This window comes from Rutilus rutilus, assembly GCF_951802725.1.
Source record: "Rutilus rutilus genome assembly, chromosome: 18".
Classification (NCBI taxonomy): Eukaryota; Metazoa; Chordata; class Actinopteri; order Cypriniformes; family Leuciscidae; genus Rutilus; species Rutilus rutilus.
In genome coordinates this window covers 6,205,656-6,228,403 of record NC_140231.1, presented here as the reverse complement: position 1 = coordinate 6,228,403, position 22,748 = coordinate 6,205,656, and the positions used below count along the sequence as shown (strand labels likewise).

Here is a 22,748-nt window from a genome sequence, read left to right as displayed (position 1 = left end):
GCACTGCTACTTGGGCGGAGTGATTTGCTGATGAGAAGGGTATGTATGGACTTATCTAACTCTGGGGGATACGGTGAATAAGCTAAAGTCTCAAAAAGTCGGCGTGTTCCTTTAAGAATTATTTTAGCAATAAGGAACAATAATGCTTGAGTCATGTACATTATTGTATGTTCATTTAATTTTAATTTGCATACCAAAGGATCTGATAAGTCAATAGTTAAACTAGTGTTTAGGAGTGGATGAAATAAAGTTTCACGTATTAATGCATGACAAATATACAGTATATGTGTAGTTAGGCACGGCTAACTGTCAAGTCAAGTCAAGTCAAGTCACCTTTATTTATATAGCGCTTTTTACAATACAGATTGTGTCAAAGCAGCTTTACAGAGATAAAAGGAAAATAATGCAACAGAGTTTGTTTCCAGATGAAAATAGCGTCACAGTCCAGCTTAAGTAAGTTCAGTGGTGTTTCATTTATGTTCAAAGCAGCTTTACAGAAAATGCATGTCTACATTACAATTTAGAGTGATCTGTTATCAGAGCTGACTGTGTCCAAGTTATGTATTTCAGAAATGTACATACAAATCACACAATAAACTAATAATGTATAAATTAAAAAATATATAATAATTTAAGGCAGAAACAATGAGCTCATAATGTAATGAATACCATTTAGTAGTTTTGGGTGATTCTTTAATAATGGGAACTTATGACAGATTTGATATTGACAATTAATAAAGCCACTGTTTGATCATGATGAGATCATTTGAATCTAAAATGACATATTTGACATTTCAAACTGTCACTCTGCTGTTTGGCTATCATTTCCATCAATAAAATGTCTATTTTTATTTATTTACTTATCGAGGAAATTTATTTGTTTGGGTAACACTACAATAAGGTTCCCTTTATTAACATTAGTTATCTACATCAGTTAACACAGAACTAACAATATAAATTATTCTAAAGCATTCATCAATCTTAGTTAATATCAATAAATTAGTAAAAAAGTCACTAATACATTATTAAAATTGAAAATTTGTATGCAGTGGCGTAGCATGGGAGTTTGCAGTCCATTGCAGTTCTTTCCAGCAGCCATTCCCCCCTCAAGCTCTTATATTTACGCACTAATCCAAAATACACTTTGGTTCACACCTCAAAGGGTCTGATGTCCATCCGACACAGCTTGGCGTCAGTAGATGTGTTAGTGAGTGCAGGACTGGCACCGCTCTTGGCCGTGGGGGTTGCACGCTGGACAGCGCAGCTCTCTGATTGACTCATTGAAGCGGTTGGCCAGCATGGACAGTTTGCTTCCATGACAGAGGGAGCACGGCGCACAACCTGAACCTCCACACTGTCCACATGAGCCTGATTCCTGCTGCACAACCAAAACAAGTAAATGAACTGCAAGCAAAATGATAAAGCCAAGTGCACACTATTACAAGCTTGCAGCTTGTTGCTCTTTCATGGTTTAAGTTCACACAAATATGTATATTTTGTACATCATTTTCTAATGTGCATGTATTTCCTTCTGCTGCAAAAAAACACAAAAGTAAAAATACTTTAAAAATACCTTCTTTTGTGAAAGTCACAGAGGTTTGGAAAGAATTGTTCATTTTGTGTGAACTATGAATCCTTGTGAAAAAGCCTTGTGCTTAATTGTACTGAATGTGCACTTTTAGTTTAAAGCAATGTATCTGCAAATAAAAGAAATAAAAAGACAATTAGGTTCCACTTTATTTTGATAGTCCACTTTGGACATACTAACTATAAGTAACTTTGCAACTACATGTCAATTAACTCTCATTAGAGTATTTGTAGACTTTCAGTAGACTGTTAGGTTATGGTTAGGTGTTAGGATTCGGGTTAGGAGAATAAGTTGACTTTTAGTTGGCCAAGTTACTTATAGTCAGTAAAATATCTGTTGGGGGAGCATCAAAATAAAGTGTTAGCAGATATTAAGCATATAGTCTACTAATACTCGAATGACAGTTAGTTGGCATGTAGCTGCAAAGTTACTTATAGTTAGTAGAATGTCTAAAGTGGACTATCGGAATAAAGTGTTACCGACAATTAAAGTGCACTTAGAGATATTAAACTTTTATTTTTACGTTTCTTAACACACTTAAAGGTAAAGTATGTAAGTTTCGCCACTAGATGTCACTTTTTCAAAACAATAATAAAGGTGTGGATTGATGATGCAGTGAATGACATGTTGTTATTTTTATTATACTTATATGCTGCAGTTGGCCATGCCGTTCCTTTCGCTTTGTTGTTTATGCATATATTATGATTAAAGTTAGTTGTAAACTCGCATTTTATTTTTTCTTATGATATACCCACAAGTCCTGAATTACTCTTTTTGAATTAAAGAGAATTAAACGTAAAACTCTTTATCGCGAATCTCTGAAGACGATGACATCATGCACATGCGTATTATGTGTTTAGTCTATAGTGTTTCATCGCCATCTAATGGCCTGGCAGCAGAATACAGCGTTTTTAGTCGTTTTTGTGGATCCGTGTGAATGGGGATCGTTTTGACAATGGTGTTGTCTGTACGCGGAAAACTCAAAGGAGAAACTTCTCCGTTTTAATTATGTCGTACAGTAAACGCACCCTAAATCATACCAAAATACGTGTAAGTGTGTTGAAATTTATGTTATAATGTTGTGCGTTCGCTTGGTGGCTGGTATGAGACACTTGTTGCACATAACAGTAAGTTAGGTCAATATTAAAATATCATATTAATAAAAGCTGGATGACTTTTGTTGCTAAATGGCATGCAACTAATTTTCAAATATATTGTATGGTGGAGAAAATGCTGTATTACTGTTACTACAAATAAAGCTCTTTCTGATTATGCTGTATTGGCCACTTGACAAAATAATGTTGTCTCTGAGGTACAAACACCTTACTCACATTCACAAACTAACCGTGTTGAGCTACAGTATGTAACAATGATTAGTTTTCTGTCGACAAAGGTATCCGAACAGTTGCTCACCTGTCTAATAAACTGCATAACATATTAAAGTGTTAAATATACTTTGGTGTTCCCATGGTTTCTGCAGAAGTAAAACCGGATATTGAGGGTAACGCGGATATGATGTCATTGACACAAGTCAACAAAATATATAACATTGTTCTTGTGGTTTGTGGATGTTTTTATCCCAAAATATTACATATTGTGCCTTTAAGTATAGACTTTTAAAAAGTGCACATTGTAATTATATTATATTAATGGATTTACTTTAAAGTTAATAATAATAATTTGCCAGACTATAAAGATAAAACACTTATTTTAATGTGTCTTAGTATTAGACTACATTTTGATAGACAGAACAGAAAGATTGAGTAGACTGAAAGATTTATGAAAGCGAAATGTACAAGGATTTATGCCATGGTTCATTATTTTCAATGATGTTTCAGAAAAAAGAGTCATCATTATTGATGAATTGTGTTTCAGCAGCAGATAACATTCTGCAAATGTCTTAAGCATTGCTTTGTGAATGTGAATGTTATGAGTTATAAAAGTACAATGCAGCTCTGAGCAACTACAAAGATATACTGCAGCCACTGTTGCGAACTACAGATCAATGAAACAATGGTCTGGTCAGACAGTGGTCTATGCCATATGATTTTAACACTTTATTCAGACTCTATGGGACAATCAAAACAGCTACTATATAATAACATGTTGCCATCACATGGGATGTTTTGTCCCCAAGTTGAAATAAAGTAATGGAATACCTCTACTCAATGTGTCGAATGATTTGAGATATCACTCATGTCCGTATCGGGTAAAGCGCATTGAGTATTTACAGTCTACTTCAGACAGTGGATACCTTTTGTTCAGTCATTACATCTGGTTCCTCTGTATGGGGACGTGCTGTTCTATGTCTCCCTTTGCTCCTGGACTCCCGTCCAGGTGAACTTTCTTTTCGGTCCTGACTGCGGTGAGGACTCCTTCCAGACTCTCTCTTTCTCTGAGGAGCTCGGATAATCTTCAGGTTGCTGGTGTAGATAATAATCTTTCCAAAATCTAATACGGGTGCCTGTAAAAACAAACACAGAATCACTAAGCAGAAGATTCCAAAAAGTACCATGATACTACAATAATTTCTTTGAATATGTACCATAGTACTACCATCATAGTGTTTGAAATGACTTGAAGTACCATTTAAATAACATGGTACTAACAGTATATATGGTATATCAAACTACCATGGTATTAACATTGTTCCCACAACTTTTTGGAACAGCACCACCATCTGGTCAAAATTAAATGGAAAATAAACTGGTCTTTATAGAGTATAGAAAACAATGATACCAATGATGCCATATTTGGTCAAACTTGCTGTCCGCCATGTTTAATTTTTTCACTCCTCCTAGACCGTTGGTCCTATTTTCAGATCATATTCAGAACATGCCTGCAAAAAGTTATTAAAAGCTTTTTCATTGACCAAAACCGTTCTCTAATAACGCATCAACAAATTTGATAGCATGGCACTAGGCTGATTCTGGGGCTGTAACTCTGCAATGTTTTGGCATTTGACACCTATTGGTCTAAAGTAATAAGCAAGTTAATCATACAGTGAATGGATTTGTGATTTTGCAGCCGTTCTGACTAAAATCTAAACGTGTCTTTAATTACTTATTCTTGCAGTTTTTCTGAAGCTCCCAGCCATGCTTGCATGTCTCATTGTTCCTTTTTGTGCTTGGTCCTGTTAATTGCTGCTTGCAGCTATATTTTACTCTGGATCTATTTGACTTTAATAGACTTTTTAAAGTCAAGTCAAGAGAAAAAGGAAAGCACTGGGAGAGAGATGGGGAATAGGATTAGGACATGACGCAGGCCAGACTGAAACCTGCATCCCCATGAGCCAGCTGCCCTTTATGCGTCGTGAGCCTGTGCACTACCCACTGTACCATGGCTGGCTTTATAAAATTGATTAGATTAAATGTTGGGGATAAGGGATCTTGTGATGAAAATATGATAAAGATCCTGTCAGTTTTTTTGAGATGCAAGGGAAGATCTTTGGCAGTTTAGTCTTTCAACAGCATGTCACAGGTGACATTTTAATGAAAATGTAAGCTTTATAGAACTATGTAAAAAGCAAATTAGCTTTCAATCTTACTTAAGGATCCACATTGTTTAGGTTTGTTCAGTCTATATATTTGAATGATGTTCTTTTCTTTTTCAGATTTGAGGCAGAGAAACAATGGAAAGCTGAGAATGTCCGTGTGGAGGGGATGTAATTGCATGCCTATGTTTAGAAGCTGTGTTGGAGTGTGGGTCTATTATTGGATCTGGGAACTATGAATTAGTAACAGTGTGGCATAAAAATCGAGTAGCAGGAAAAGTTTTGCAGCATTCATTTTTTAGTGCCAGAATCAAACTAACTAAACATAATGAGGAGGACAATAAGGAACCCTTACAAAAAAACACACTTTGTGTTTCGCCCACAACAATTGACCTTTTGCTAAACTTAGTTGGCCAGCTTAGTTACTTTTGCAAGATTTAAATAATGTCCCATAGGAACAAAATGATACTGTAAACAGGGCACTTTTCATCCTTATGTGATCATAAAGTGGGGAAAAAAATATATATAATTAATAGATTCTATTCTTGGGCTGGAATGACATTGCAAGGAAAGCATTTATTAATTTTAAAGAAACGGTTTTAAAAGCAGCAGAGACTGAAAATCAGAATCAAGTCAAACACTTACCGTAGTGAATTGTAAAGAGAAAGGCCTAATTTGAAAGCAATGATAACATTAGTGAACAGAACATTTCCTCACATTCTTTCAACACATTTCATTAGGGTACTCTTAAAGGTGCTGTATGTCATTTATTTTTTGACTGTACTAAAGTATAAAAATACATAATATCCATTACCTGTTGTTCATTCTATTATAGTGTATATGTATTATGTGTATTATAGCACACCTATACCAGTTTTTCTTTTTCTTTTTATATTTGTATCTTATTCACATATCCTTTTTTTATTATTTTACTATCTGTGTACTGTTGTTGTCTCGGTTTACTGGAAGCTTCTTCTGTCACCAAAACAAATTCCTTGAGTGTGCAATCATACTTAGCAATAAATCTCTCTCTGATTCTGATTTTGATAGTATGTTTGCCGAGATTGAGGACACATGCTGACTGTTAAGTTCTAAGGGAGGATGTCTGTACAATTGTGTTTAGAACTATCAAAACAGCAACACTGTAAAATCCAACAAGTTAACTCAACTCAAACCGACTGAGGAAACTGATTGCGGCAAACCATTTAAGTTTAAAAATAAATACATATGAGTATTGTGAACTTATATATATTGATGACTCAATATATACAAGTTCACAATACTCATATGTATTTATTTTTAAACTTAAATGGTTTGCCGCAATCAGTTTCCTCAATCGGTTTGAGTTGAGTTAACTTGTTGGGTTTTACAGTGAACAGTTGCTCAGTAATAACTGATTGGACACTGAGGTTTTGAGGATCTGGTTGGTTTATCCACCCTATTTTCCAACTTGGAAGTAAGCTATTTGTGTGAGACTTCTGATTCATTTGACACTATAGGGAAATAACGAGAAGAATTGCAGAATTTGCGCAACAAACCAGTGTGCTTCAAGCAATATCAAGCAATATATAATACAAGACAGTTTTACTATCAAAGTTAATGCTATTTTAATACTACAAGATTATGGCAAACTAAGTAAGGTTTTCTTTTCAATAATTTAACCATTTTTATGTTTATTAATATTAATTAATTACATTCATTTAGGGTTATTTTGGTTAGGGATTGGTTTAGGGTCAGTTACTTGTAATTATGCATAATTTACCACTATTACTATGTACCATGTGTATCTATAGATCACTTTCAAATAAAGTAAAATAAATGTCTTTTTTTAGTGCAGGGTGTTCTTACTTTATTATCCTGTGGAAGATCTCCACAGGCCAGGGAATTGTATCCCTTCACTCCTCGATAGACGTTTATCCTCTGGGCAATCAGGCCTGTCGGAGGGAAGAAACTCTGGTCCTGCATGTCTTCTAAGCCACACAGATGTCCCATCTCCATCTTGGTGTGCATGAAGCTGTGAGGGTACTGCTCCTCTGGACTATCCAGCTCCTGTCCATCTTCATACACATGCTTCAGGACCCGGCCGCTGTACGACGAGGCCAGCTTGAACCTCACCTTTTTGGGCTTGCCCTCAATCAAGGTGCCTGGTTGCTCATGGAGCTCCTCCATAGTCCCTATCATATGAAATTCCCAATGGTCTTGTAAAGAACAGGAGGAAGAACTGTGGAAGATAAGTGTTGAGGACAGGCTGGGGCAGTCCAGCTGCTTTCCATAGTCCTGATGAATTATTGAGCAGGGGATCTTGTGCACAACAAGAGAGCTGGAAATTGAGACCTAATGGTTTCATCAAATAATGATGGTTGAAGGAGAGAAGCAGGTGTGTCTAATTTGCTTATGCATCACCTATAATGAACGTCAATATGCATTTCATCCGAAACCTCTACTATTACAAATGTTGTGTGTAATGACTTTGTGGGTTCACTTTGAAATGTTTTCGTCAGTATAAAGATTTACACCTACACCTACAAAAGTAGTAAAAGTATATAAGATTACCTACACTTATATGAAGTTATATCAATAACCTAATTAAAGATTTTTTTTAAATGCCATTTGTTGGGGTGAAGACATACACAGACAGAACAGAAATCACACAAACTTACTGCACTTTTTTCAAAGTTTTCAACTTTCATTACAGTTTTGATGTATTTAGAATGAATTTACTTGTTCAGTTTTGTTACTGTCATCCTTATTGAGATGTAGATAACTACTTTGGCAACACTTTAGTTTAGGGTTCAATTCTCACTATTAACCAGTTGCTTATTAGCATGCATATTACTAGGATATTTTATGTTTTTTAGTACTTATAAAGCACATATTAATGCCTTATTCTGCATGACCATATTCTGCATCCCTTAATCCTACCCAATACCTAAACTTAAATCACCTTACTAACTATTAATAAGCAGTAATTAGGAGTTTATTGAGGCAAAAATCATAGTTAATAGTTAGTTAATAGTGAGAATTGGACCCTAAACTAAAATGTGAACACTATACTTTTTCTAAAAGGTTGCTTGACTTTTTTTTATAATGATAGCAATGCACCACCTAATGTGTAATACATTAAAAGTGCCTACAATGGCAATGGTAACTGACAACTTTTTTCTCTTTTTATTTTTTTTATTGCATGATGCTGCATCATTCCAAAATGACTGCCAAAATTTTATTTAGTGTTACAAAATCTCAACAGTCTAAAATGCTGATTTGGTGCTTAATTATCATCAAATTTTTTCGTAACTATTATTATTCTCAACACTATTCGTGTTAGCGGCCCCTAAGTTAACAACTAAGGATCTTTGCAATGGAAGTGAATCAATCAAAACTAACTTTAGCTGGGCAATAACTCTATCCTAGAGCTGCTGTAAAGCCAAAACAATCTATGTTACTGTAATTTCCTATTATCTCTGTAAAGCTGCTTTGAAATGTATTTCTGTTTTTACTGTATTTGTGATCAAATTGGTGAGCATAAGAGACTTCTCTCAAAAATTCTGTTGGGTGTTTCTTTTTGGACACGCTGTAGTGGTGCAGCTATATCGTAACCTTTAATATGAAGACAGTAGAAGAAAAGAGCAGTACATGTTAAGACTCACAATCAAACCAGCAAAGTTATATAATGCTGAGTGTCTTTGGAATTTAAATTAGTTTAACAACATCTCAACAGATTAGTCACATTCCTACACGTATTTAGATGGTATTGTAATATTTGCATCTTTTATATTTCTTTATGGGCATCTTGCAGTGTATAAAACAGCAGAAATCCCTGATATCAGCCATTTTACTGAGAGAGAATCTAACAAATGGCTGACATTAACCCTTGTGCATTCTAACATCCATCTTGCAATTATCTCCCTAGTTGACTGTTATTGCATTCTAAGCGACTGCTAAGATGGTTTGCCTCTTTTTCCTCCCTACATTCATATCTGCTATTACTATGAAATCATTCAAGCGAGAAATTGTTTTGTGGGCCTCCCAGTAAAAGACTCATTGAAGATGTCAAGTCTCAAACTAGGCTGTACTAAATGATTATTAATCTGCATGCATGCTTATTTTCAGTTGTCAGAGTATGTGTTTTTCTGTGGGGTTCCTTCATTGGGACATCAATTTTCTCTGAGTGCTTTAGATGTTGTCTTAATGATGCCTCTGATGATATGTCATGAGTTCTTTATTTTCCAGATGGTCATAAAAGCTCATGCCGCTGGGTAAAAATATGTGATGGCGTAACCTTTCGTCTGAGGAAAAGAGTTAATTATGTTCAATGCAAGCTAGAGTATCTGACATTGATGGAGTGTCATGCAGTGTTTGTTTATAATGGGCTCTATTCATTTAAAGTGTGTGTGAGCTCTCAACAGTCTATTTTTCTAGAATCGGTTCATAAAAACTACAGTGGCCCCAATTATTTGGACATTTAAATCACACTTAAAGGGCCCTATTTTAACGATCTGAAACGCAAGTATCAAGCGCGAAACGCAAGTAACTTTGTGGGCGGGTCTTGGGCGCTGTTGCTATTATACCGGTGGGATAAATGACTCTTGCGCCTGATGCAAATCTAAAAGGGGTTGGTCTGAAGTAGCGTCATTATTCATAGGTGCGGTTTGGGCGTAACGTGAAATAAACCAATCAGAGCAACATCTCACATTCCCTTTAAGAGCAGGCACGCTTGTTCCATAAAACTCCGTAAAACACAGAGAAGTGACATTGGGGATGGGAGAAACCCACCCAAATTAGCTTCGGATTTTGTGTTTTAATATTTTTCCTTGTAATAATGTAGCCTATGATTTGCAAAAATGAAAACTGCTGCTTCTGTGTAGATGAGAGAATCAAAGTGTATATGCGTTGTGCATACGCTACATTATGGCCAAGCATGCACCCTCAAAATAGCATTTGAATAACATGCGCAACGCAGAATTGTTTTCTAAACCTGCAAAATAGCATGAGGGAATGTTTGTGCCGGAACACGCCACCTCTTTTCGCTGAACCGCCCCGGGAGCGCAAATGCGTTTCCTAGTTTACCGACGTGCGTCTGTGGAGGGAAAAGTCCGCTGTGCGTGGGTGCAAAATAGGAATGATACATGCGTCGGTCTACAAAATCAGTTGCGCTGGGTGCAAGAAAGGCCCCAAAATGTCTAAATGTCATTACATTTAGATACATAATATCAAACCAAGTGACATCTGTAAACAAATTCTGCTTGAGCTTTTCCCGGAATTACTTTTCTGAGACATTTTGCAATGATAACTTGCATTTATAACATGCAATCACTATTTGCTTAACACGGTAATGCATGAATAAATTGGCCTATAATACACATAGTTTGCTTTCTCATAATTCAGTAATTCATGTTTGGCCCAAACTTTGTGGATTTTGCCAGAAATCAAAATGACAGTATTACTCTGTTTTGCAGGCTGATGCATTACACATCACAGGTGATTTGTTTGAAGCTGACATTTGTGTGCTCGCACCATCAAACGGCTCCTAACTCACTAACTCTCTGCTCTGCCTGCAGTGATGAGGACGGTGAAGCAGCTGCAAGATATACAAAATATTCATGACTGTGTCACAGTATGTGTAAACAGAGATGGTTCACCACTATTCTGCACTGGTGATCATAGGGGAAGTGTTTCGAGGTAATGGAGATTGCTTACTTTGTTTCAGTTTGAATGATTCAAGGTTTCATTTCCATTAACATGCATCTGTTAATCTGTTTTGTTGTTTAATACAAGCAATCTATTAATACAAGTTATGGGAGTATTAATATTATTATTATGTGTTTCTAACTGTCTGATCTTATTTTTTGAAAAAGACAAGGCTTAATATTTTAGCAATTAAAAACAGACAAGAGTGGAAAATGATTAGCAAAAAATTATTTCATGTCACTTTTTTTCACAAAGTAGTGCTGTCAAAGCGATTAATCGTGATTAATCGCATCTAACATAAAAGTTTGTGTTTATATAATATATATATATATATGTGTGTGTGTGTGTGTGTGTGTGTGTGTGTGTGTGTGTGTGTGTGTGTGTGTGTGTGTATTATGTGATTTTTTATATATTTCATATAAAAAATTGTATTAGCAGATGTGGAATGTAAATAATTACAAATACTTGAGTAGATTTTTCGATTTTTTTTTATAATTATAGTATAATTAAATTGTGGTACTTTTATTTTTACTTAGTAGAATAAAAATCAAGTATTCAACATCGCTACATTTATTTTTCACGTACTTTAAAGTAAAGCAAGGTTAAGTTTAAGCAATTAAAATTTTTATTTTGAGTCTTAAAACCTTTAAAGTATCTACAAATCTCAGAACTTGATAAAAAAAAATGTAAAACATGTTCGTGAATGCAGCTGCGTCAAATTATGTTGATTCTAACTGATTTTACAAATGCCTGCAATATGCATACTTTATTACGAGATGAAATTGTCATTCATCTAGCCTTTTCCTCCAAAGCAACAACACAATTCATTAACCTCAAGGAAGGTTCTCCTGGAGAACAGGAATCTCAGCAATTTTTCCATTTCCAAGCTTACCTTTGCTCAGGATGCAAATTTTCAACAACATGTATGTTAGACCCTGTACCGACTAAGCTACTGAAAGAAATGCTTACAGAGGTCATAGATCCTCTTCTTAATATCATTAATTCATCTTTGTCACTAGGATATGTACCGGAAACTTTTAAGCTGATACATGTAAAATAATTATTACCAGAGCTTCTCTGTGATTTTAGTCCCGTCCGAATGTGCCATCTCAGTTATCATTACGGACAATGTCAGTGAAGATTAAGGTGACTTTTACTTCTGGAAAAATTGGTAATGCTAATCCCGTCCTAAGTACGTAAATTTTCCGCTATTTCCTGTTTAAAAGTAGTTTTCCATGGTTTTTCAAGTATGGAGGTGTTCGAAAAAGCATTCAGTTGTGTTCTAGAGGTGGGACAAATCTCAAGTGTTTTCCACATTCAGTACCATTCAGATAAAAGGAAGGTTGAAAGCACTTGAACTTCTTATAGCTTTAGGTAGTGCCTATTACCAACAGAATCCAATCAGAATTTAATTAATAAATCGTTCGGTGTGTGTGTGTGTGTGTGTGCACGTGTTATCAGGAAGAAATGTAACACGCTCATGACGACAGGGAGTTGAATTCGGTGTGAAAATCCAGTTACCCCTCCCACTTCTGCTAGTTTTACTGAGATGTCTTATCCCATGTGAATTGGTCATTAATATTACAGACATCCTGTGGAAAAATTACATTACTCCATCTACCCTTGTAAAACTAATCCTCAGCCGACCAGTCCACTAGCTTTTTAAAAAAAAGCTTGAGTTTACACAAAGGGTCTTTCACATCTGAACGGTCTTTCATTTCTATAGTTGTCCTATAACATTGACAACACCCAAATGCTCCAGTTTTTAGTGACAAAGACTTTACAGCACCGCTGCACCTGAAGGGAGCTGGCTGTGACTGAATGGATAATGGCAGGTCAGCTGCCAACAGGAGACTTCGTCAGAATAAATCCCGGTCTGCCACAAGTGTGTGACTCGGTGAGATCGCAATGCTTGACTGCTCTGGAGCCATCAAGCATTTATACATACTGTAGCAGTGTGGTTACACCCTTCACTACCTCGCTAGTCCATTATGGGAATGTGGCCCATCAGCCCTTCCGTTTGGCTGGCCATCAGGCCATTCTTCCTCTAAACAAGCAGATTTACTTCTCTGCCTCGTGTTTCCTGAGATAAGAAAAAAAGACACAGGGAATCTGCTTAATGACATTCAGATTAGTACAGTGTGCCAGGTTAGGCAATTACAACTGATACAAATGGTTGATTCTGAAGCACAGGGCTAATAGTATAAGAGAATGTAGGGTTGGTGCCATTTTATTTCTTAGATATACTCAAGGTAAAAGGAGACAACAGTATTAAATAGAATAGAATAGAATAGGATAGGATAGGATAGGATAGGATATGATAGGATAGGATAGGATAGGATAGGATAGGATAGGATAGGATAGGATAGGATAGGATAGAATATCTGAATTTTGTTTTTACTTTAAAATAATGGTCCAGATCTAGTAGTTCTTCAAGAGTGACTAGGCAACATCCCATTTCAACAACTCATCAACATCTTGCTTACATCTCAGATACATGTTAATGTTGTGATTAGTAATTAATTATCATAGTTAGTTAGTAGTTCTTAACACAATGAGCCACTAAAAAGTTAGGATTTAATCCCAGAATGTTTAGTAAAAAAAAAAAAAAAAAAAAAAAAACTTTTTTAAACTAAGATGAAACCGAGCCAGTGAAAAATGTAAAAGGGATCTGTCCTAATATCCAAAGATCCACATCTTGGCCACTTGAGTATGCATATATACTACTGGAAGTAAGTGCGCGAGACTGTCCTAGGTCTGAAAAATACCAAAAGTTAACACACACTAAATCAATACTATCTCTAATACCGCTTCAGAGCATTTATTGATGCTGAGCGTATCCCATCATTCATCATGTTCAGGAACTTATGGGATGGGATGGGATGGGATGAGATACGATAGGATAGGACAGGACAGGATAGGATAGGATAGGATAGGATAGGATAGGATAGGATAGGATAGGATAGGATAAAATGGGATGGGATGGATGGGATGAGATACGATAGGATAGGATAGGATAGGATAGGATAGGATAGGATAGGATAGGATAGGATAGGACTGGACTGGACTGGACTGGACTGGACAGGACAGGACAGGACAGGAAAGGACAGGATAGGATAGGATAGGATAGGATAGGATAGGATAGGATAGGATAGGATAGGATAAGATAAGATAAGTGTAAAAGTGCAAAGGCCGCAAATGTGGGTAATTGGAAAGGCTATATGTATGCCTCATGACCTGTCTCTCCTCCACCTGCATGCCTCTCTGAGTTACTCATTGGTTATGGCAGCACCTAAAAGATTCAACACAGTAATGAACATGCTCTGTGAGTTATTTATTATGAGTATCGACTGACAGTCAGAAAGAATATTTGCTTTGTAGTGGGGCTTTGTAGAAAACTTTGCTTTGTAGTAGGGCATCGCTAACCAGCAGGGTCATGCCTCAGGTCTGTTTGTGAGACTGGTAAAAAATGATATTGGATTTGGAATTGCATTTAGTCTTTGAATGTAAAAGTGGTCTATCCTTGGTCTGCATAGGTGTGTAATTTTTAAATCTTTCACACCTTGTGAACTTGCTGTAGCCAACGTTTCTGCCAACTGGTTCAGAGCGTCATGCTTATTAAAAGCACGGATGTCGCCTACACACTGCGAGCTCATTGGTTGTTATCCGTGTTGTAGAGACGTCCTGCGGTGCCGGGCCTGGAAAGGCTAAAGACAGAGACTGCACTGGGGAGAAAAGCACATTTACACACTGGCAAGAACTCGTGCATCACGCTGAATTATTCACAAGCGTCTGGCTAACACAGATGGAGAGGGTTTTGGAGAAAGTGCTTTGGACGATACAACTGAAAGTCTCGACTGGCAGCGATGCTGAATGTTAGAGTTAAGTGCTGATCTGGGAGCACTCATACTGGCCTCATACTGGGTCAGAGGTCCAGATGAGGACAGCAGAAGAATTGCACCAGTATATTCTTTTAAAGCGTATTGTTTTTAAAAGTATGCTAAAGTGTTCAACTTTCAGTCAACTTATGGCATTTTACTTCAACGCTTCATAGTAAGAACGCATTAGTTGCTATGCATCAATCTAAAAAACTTGGCACAGTAATTTTCCACCTCATTGGCATCCATACAGGTAACGAGAACCTCAGTCATAAATCATTACTCAAAAAAACTGTCTCCTGAGGACCATGTTGTGTTGTTGCATAACTGCGGCACTGAGGCTAATTTCATGCGAGTGAGTGGTTGGCTGTTCACTCCTCTCACAAGCAGCTTCAATTACAAATGCCTGTCAAACTGATTCCTATATGCTCTTGAAGCCGGGATCCAACTCTCTGAGAAAGGCCTGACCTGTTCAACAACCAGCTACAAACATTATAAATGTATTTACTATGGCCATTGTTGGAAAGTGGCTTTCTTTTGAATCAATATTATGCCATAGTGCTTTGCGTCCGTTATTTTAATACAATAATTACATGTGACAGAGGAATTATCTTAGAGTTTTGAAGCCGCGATACATCCGCCCTGCTGTAATTGCTGAAATAAAGGCAATTTCTTGACAAAAATAGGTTTGTTTAAAAGGAAACAAGCAAAAAAAGGTAAATGGATTGTTTCTTGGTGACGCGTTTGATACAGCAGGACTAAAAGCCCCCCAAAAAGCAGTAATTAGAAAGCAGTCTTTGTAGCGTTATTAATGTTATTAAAATAAAATAACGTTGAATTTTGAGTGTGAACCCTAACTAAGGTCTTGCTGTAAAAAAAAGGAAAACAGGAAATGTTTCATATCTTCTGCATGCATTGAGTGGTTTAGATCAAACTTGAGTGGTTTGTTTGGTCATGGGGGCTGATGTTGCGGGTCATGATCATTGCATCACCAACTGGCAGCAGGAAGTGTATCACTTATAACAGACTTTAAGGAAGCAACCCAGTAGGTTGTTTCGAATTCACTGCAGCTGCGTCTTGACCTTTTCGTTAGTTTTGTGTTTTCCTTGGCTCGACTTTGTCATTTAAGGAGATTATGTAGTTGTACGTTTTTTTGTTTGTTTTTTCATCTGCTGAAATCTTGCTTATTAAATAAAATACTGCATTTGGTTCCTAACACTAAAATAAAATAAAATAACCCTTCATAGTGTATACTATCCATTCGATATGTGAGATTAGAATAAGTGTGCATCAAAGCATACTGTAGTATGTTGAAAATAGTATGCCAAAAGTCCCCAGATGGTCTACTATTTCCAGTAGATTTTCAAAGTGTGGATCCTTACACGCTCTAACGGCTAATATTACCCACAACCCATAACACATTGAAGAAGGATTTGGTTAAAAACTACAAACATGAATAAAAAGAACTACAAACATGGTGGATTAACATTAGACTGATGGTTAAGATATGCTGCCTTCACATGCTATCAGAATGATTGTAAATATGAGTTTCCTAGTTAAAAACTTGTCATGAATGCCCTCTCATGTCGTATTTACTACTGGGAAGATCGGATATCATGTTGGTTCCCGAGATGGGGCCATAAACTTTAAACAGGGAGGAGGGGAAAACGATTGCTGCTGTGACTGGTATGTATTCTTTATTCGTTTTCCCACAACAGCTACATCGCCTTGTCTTGTCGATAAAGTAGTGCATATTTACATATATGAATAATCATTTAAAGCATATTGCATGTTTTATACACAGCGATAGCATATTTGCATAGCATATTTGACCAAACAAGCAGAATTACTGTTTATGGCTGTCAATGAATGGGATACTAAATATATTTTTTTTTCCAATAAATAGGCAAGAATAAGCCTGGTGTCTGGTTATCTGTGTTATATTTCATCTACAACAACATTGCAAACTTTTACAAAACCGATACGTTTGTACACCATTAAATCCATCATTAAAAACAACAACAAAATAAAACATAAGCATGTTCACAGCATAAAAGACCTGCAGATAAACATACTACTTGTTCTCTTCAATACATTAGGAAGAAAAATTTGAGTAGTGTAAGTTTAATTACATAAAATGTGGAGTGTGTGTATAAGGATCTAAGTTATATGAGATCAGTATGAGAACAGTAATTGAAAAAGCTCTATGATCTGGCTGTATTTTATGTGTACATTCTAATATTAGTTCATACAAAATACATCCTCAAACACTGGATATATCTTTAGACAAGGGTTTGGTTTAAATGTTGGTAGGGACATATTGAAATTAGACAGGAGACTACTCTGGATTTCTAACGATTATAGCAAAGAGTCATAGGACTTGGAACATATTCAAAATGTTGTAGTCAAAATGTAATTTTAAGTACACTACATGGCTAAATATATGTGGACATCCTCTTCTATTGAATGGGTTTGGCTGTTCCAGAAAAGACATTCTGGAGAATTGTGTGCTTCCAATTTTGGGGCAGCAGTTTGAGGATGGTCTGATTACCACCCCAATGTTGCTATTTTAATTTATTTACACATGTTCAGTAAAGCAAGATTCAAACTTGAGACCTCTGGCACCTGAGGCAAAAACATTCATCTGAGCCACATCAGCACCTTTCCATGTCCATATCATCCCTACATAAATCTATGCCCTTTGTCTTCAAGTATGACTATAAATGCACAACAAAGAGACATTTAAACTTTTATTAATATGGACAACATTAACAAACTTTAAACTGCAAAGAGACTTGTTTAATTCAATGATGATCTGTGAAACACATCAGTAGTTAGAATGTTATGTGCTAAATGTTGATATTAACATTTGTCAAGACAAGTCAAGTCAAGTCACATTTATAAGTCACATGTCATCGTCTAGCTCAGTTCAGTGCTTGTATAATAGTGTCAATGCAGGCAGATCAATATTATTGTTGAATATTAAATTAAATGTTAAATTTAATGTCCCCAACTAAGCAAGCCAAGCCAAGCCAATGGCAACAAAGGTGGAAAAAGGCGACAGTGGCAAGGAACCAAAACTCCATCAGGTGGCAGAATGGAGAAAAAAAACCTTGGGAGAACGTCTCGGTTACGGATGTAACCCTCGTTCCCTGAGTGGGAACGGAGACGTTACGTCGGATGACGACGATTGGGGTTTCGCTTAGAAGCCTATCACCTTCGAGTATATAAAACGAGCCAATGGCAATGAAATGCCATGGGTCTGCGGAATTTGCATAGCGTAACACCGCCCGCCGCAGGGGGTATATAAGGAAGTACGCTGCACAATGCAGACATGCCTTCGCTGAGGAGCCGAGACTGGCCCCAGGCGTTTTTCAGCGGTACAGCGGAAGTGGCAGGAAGACGTAACGTCTCCGTTCCCACTCAGGGAACGAGGGTTACATCCGTAACCGAGACGTTCCCTTTCGTGGTCACTCCGAGTTACGTCGGATGACAACGATTGGGGTTCCAGTCTAATCACGCCACCTCGGCTGTCTTCCAGTGCCCTGCGTAAGTCTGAGCTCCCTGTTGTGAGACTAGCACGAACGAAGGAGTCCTACTTAACACAGGGATACCAAGGTACACTGGGAAGCATATCTCCAGAGAGAAATATGCAATCATGCCCAGCCATTGATGGGGGGGACTTAGAATACACATATGACCCAGAGGGATGCATATGGAGAATCACTGGGGTGTCCAGCCGCAGGTGGAATTTTAAACCCCAGGGGTGGCAAGGTGGCTTGCCAAGGGAAAGACACACGCTCACAAGGAGACTTACAGTGGAATACACATGTGGGGGTCGCCCAGAGGGGGGACCATGCACATGGAGGCACCTAGTCAAGCGCAAAAGCTGCGTTATGGCAGATTGGCATAACTCAGGCGTTGACGTCACCAGTGCTGGAGGAAACTCAGAGCTTATCAGACTCACCTGAGAAGAAAATCGCACGTATCCCGTCCGTGGAGAGGAATGGCGAGCAAGCGAAGACACCTGAGCAGAATCTAGCACCGGCTGGTTGAAGCGAGTACATGAGAAGAAACTGGCTCTACGCGGAGATTATAGAATCTCGCGAATGTGTTGGGTGTCGCCCAGCCTGCAGCTCTACAAATGTCTGTTAGCGAGGCGCCATGCGCTAGAGCCCAAGAGGAAGCGACACTACGTGTGGAGTGGGCTTTCACACCAAGGGGGCACGGACGACCTTGCTGCTGGTATGCCAAAGCAATGGTATCCACTATCCAGTGAGATAACCTTTGCTTTGAGAGAGCCTTTCCCTTCAGCTTCCCACCATGACAGACAAAGAGCTGGTCTGAGATCCTGAAACACCGCGTTCTGTCTACGTAAGCACGGAGGGCGCGTACTGGACAGAGCAGTGCCAAGGCTGGGTCTGCCTCCTCCAAGGGCAGCGCTTGCAGGTTCACTACCTGGTCTCGAAAGGGTGTGGTAGGAACCTTGGGCACATATCCAAGCCGGGGTCTCAGGATCACGTGAGAGTCAGCCGGCCCGAATTCCAGGCACGCTTCGTCAACCGAAAATGCCTGCAGGTCCCCTACCCTCTTGATGGAGGCCAATGCAACCAGGAGCGCTGTCTTCATTGACAGGAACTTAAGCTCCACTGATTGCAAAGGCTCAAAGGGAGCACTCTGCAGGGCAGTTAGAACCACTGAGAGGTCCCAAGAGGGAACGAGGGGAGGACGAGGAGGATTTAGTCTCCTCGCTCCCCTCAGGAACCTGACGATCAGGTCGTGCTTTCCCAGAGACTTACCTTCAACTGCTTCGTGATGTGCGGCAATGGCGGCAACATACACTTTCAGGGTGGAGGGAGACAGCCTTCGCTCCAACCCTTCTTGCAGGAAGGAAAGCACGACACTGATCGGGCATTTCGTGGGTTCTTGATGTTTAGAAGAACACCAGTTGACGAAGAGGTTCCACTTCAACGCATAGGCATGTCTCGTGGACGATGCTCTAGCGGAAGTGATGGTAGCCACCACCGCAGGTGGTAGGGTACTCAAACCTGCCTCGTCCCGTCCAGGAGCCACACGTGGAGGTTCCAAAGATCGGGACGAGGGTGCCATAAGGTGCCCCGTCCCTGAGAAAGGAGGTCCTTCCTCAGAGGAATTGGCCAGGGAGGTGCTGTCGCGAGGAGTACTAGTTCGGAGAACCAGGTCCGGTTGGGCCAATACGGGGCAACCAAAATGACCTGCTCCTCGTCCTCCCTGATCTTGCGCAAGGTCTGCGCAAGAAGGCTCACTGGGGGAAACGCATACTTGCGTAGGCCCCGCGGCCAGCTGTGCGCCAGTGCATCCGTGCCGAGCGTGCCCTCGGTCAGGGAATAAAACAGGTCGCAATGGGACGAGTCGTGGGAGGCAAACAGGTCTACCTGTGCGTCGCCGAACTGATCCCAAATCAGCTGAACCGTCCGGGGATGGAGTCGCCATTCTCCAGCGAGAGGCCGAACTCGAGACAGCTCGTCGGCCGCCTGGTTCAGGTGTCCCGGGATATAAATGGCTCGAAGCGACCTCAGATGCTTCTGACTCCATATGAGGAGGTGGCGAGCGAGTTGCGACATACGGCGGGAGCGTAGACCACCTTGATGGTTGATGTACGCTACTGTTGCGGTATTGTCTGATCGGACTAGTACGTGCTGACCCCTGAGCAGCGCATGGAAGCGGTGCAGGGCGAGACGTACAGCCAGCAACTCGAGGCAATTGACATGCCAAAGGCGCTGGGGTCCTGTCCAGGAGCCCGCGGCAGCATGACCATTGCACATGGCGCCCCAGCCCGTGTTGGAGGCATCTGTTGATACAACAACATGCCGGGAAACTCGTTCTAAGGGCACTCCGGCCCGTAGAAAACTGAGGTTCGCCCACGGGGTGAAGGTCTGACGGCAGGCTGGAGTCACTGGGACTTGGAGCGTGCCGTGTTGCCATGCCCACCTCGGGACTCGATCGCGAAGCCAAAGCTGAAGCGGTCTCATATGAAGCAATCCCAGCGGCGTTACTGCGGCTGCGGATGCCATATGCCCCAGGAGCCTCTGAAAAAGTTTCAGTGGAACCGCACTCTTGCCCTCGAACTGACGAAGACAAGTCAGCAGTGACTGCGCGCGCTCGCTCGTAAGCTGCGCGCACATGGCGACCGAGTCGATCTCCATACCGAGAAAAGAGATCCTCTGCACGGGGCAGAGTTTGCTCTTCTCCCAGTTGACCCGAAGGCCCAGACGGACTAGGTGCCGGAGCACTAGGTCCCTGTGTTCGCAAACCTGGTCTCGAGAGTGAGCTAGGATCAGCCAGTCGTCGAGATAGTTCAGGATGCGAACCCCGTGTTCCCGGAGGGGAACAAGGGCTGCCTCGACGACCTTCGTAAAGACGCGAGGGGACAGGGCTAGCCCGAAAGGGAGAACCGCGTACTGGTATGCCTGCCCCTCGAAAGCAAACCGTAGAAACGGTCTGTGTCGAGGTAAAATGGAGACATGGAAGTAGGCGTCCTTCAGGTCGATCGCTGCAAACCAATCCTGCGGCCGCACACACTGGAGGATGTGTTTGGCCGTGAGCATCTTGAATGGCAGCCTGTGAAGGGAGCGGTTCAAGACGCGCAGGTCGAGGATTGGCCGTAACCCACCGGACTTCTTGGGTACAATGAAGTAAGGGCTGTAGAAGCCGGACTTCATTTCGGCTGGAGGGACAATCTCGATCGCACCCTTCGCCAGCAGGGTGGCGACCTCCGCTCTCATGACAGGGGCATTGCCACCGACCATAGTGAAGCGGACTCCCCTGAAGCGGGGAGGAGATCTCGCGAACTGAATCGCGTAGCCGAGCCTGATGGTTCTCGCGACCCAGCGGGACAGTCTGGGAAGCTCTAGCCAGGCCTCCAGAAAGTGCACCAGCGGGGTCATACGAACCACAGACGTACCGTCGGTGGGGCAGCGAGGCGGAATGACCGGCACCGGCGAGGGTGGCATAGCGGCCCTGTGCGGGGGCACGGTCATTAACCGCGTCCTGCCAGAGGAGGCCAGGGGAGGGCGCGCGTCCCACGGGGGCGTGCTCTGGCAGGGGTCTGGCGACAGAGGGGGATGAGAGGAGCGTGGCCCGTGGGCGGCGCGTGCTGTCATCCCACACCTCTGGGACAGAGGAGGGCGGCAGTGGCGGGACCCGAGGGTGGCGCGCACTGCGGCCCTCGGACTCTGTCGGCTCAGGATTGGGGAATTCAATTCTGTCTTCAACCACATCAAAGTACTGCTCGTCGTTGGACGAGCAGCGGGGAGTGGAGAACAAAAGATTCTCCCCCGGCCCTCCACCGGGGGAAGGAGTGGCCCTGCTACCAGCTCCTGGGACAGAATTGAAGCCAACCCTGAGCAGCCCGTCTCAGGAGCGCCGCTCGGCCTGGCGTTTAGCGGGCGGCGGGGCTGGAGAGGGCTGTGGCGCCTGCCTGCGGCTCCCTCCACAACGCGGCCCGGGTGAAGGTTGCTGCTGGGGCCGTGCGGGAGGGGCGGCCGCGGGAGGGCGCCCTCGGCGGCGAGCAGGCTGAGGATTCTGTGCCGACGGCTGAGCAGCAGAGCGTCGGGGCAGAATGTGCTTGATAGCCTCAGTCTGCTTCTGGGCGGTCGAGAACTGTTGGGCAAAATCCTCGACCGCACCGCCGAAAAGGCCGGCCTGGGATATGGGAGCATCCAGCAGACGAGTCCGCTCGGGCTCACACATATCAGCCAGGTTCAGCCAGAGATGTCTCTCCTGGACCACAGCTGTGGACATCACCAAACCCAGGGAGCGCGCGGTCACCTTCGTCGCTCGGAGAGCGAGGTCGGTGGCGGCGCGCAGCTCATCAACGAGCCCTGGGTCTGTCCTGCCCTCGTGCATGTCACGAAGCATCTGGGCCTGGTAGACCTGCAGAATGGCCATGGCATGCAAAGAGGCAGCTGCCTGTCCCGCCGCACTGTAAGACTTCGCCACGAGAGTGGACGAGAATCCACAGGCTTTGGACGGGTGCTTAGGATCACCACGTGATGAAGCGCCTGCCGGACACAGCTGCATCGCGACAGAACGTTCAACCGTGGGAATCCCAGTGTACCCA

At 41.3% G+C, this 22,748-nt stretch overlaps 1 protein-coding gene across 1 annotated transcript; it reads right to left on the bottom strand.

The window, feature by feature from the left end:
* Positions 1 to 1,204: 1,204 nt before the first annotated feature.
* Positions 1,205 to 7,250, bottom strand: grxcr2 (glutaredoxin and cysteine rich domain containing 2; the record flags this gene model as incomplete). Its single annotated transcript, XM_084387849.1, has 3 exons — positions 1,205 to 1,378; positions 3,843 to 4,052; positions 6,930 to 7,250. The coding sequence occupies 3 exons, from the start codon at positions 7,248 to 7,250 to the stop codon at positions 1,205 to 1,207; spliced, it is 705 nt and encodes a 234-aa protein (XP_084243975.1).
* Positions 7,251 to 22,748: the final 15,498 nt, after the last annotated feature.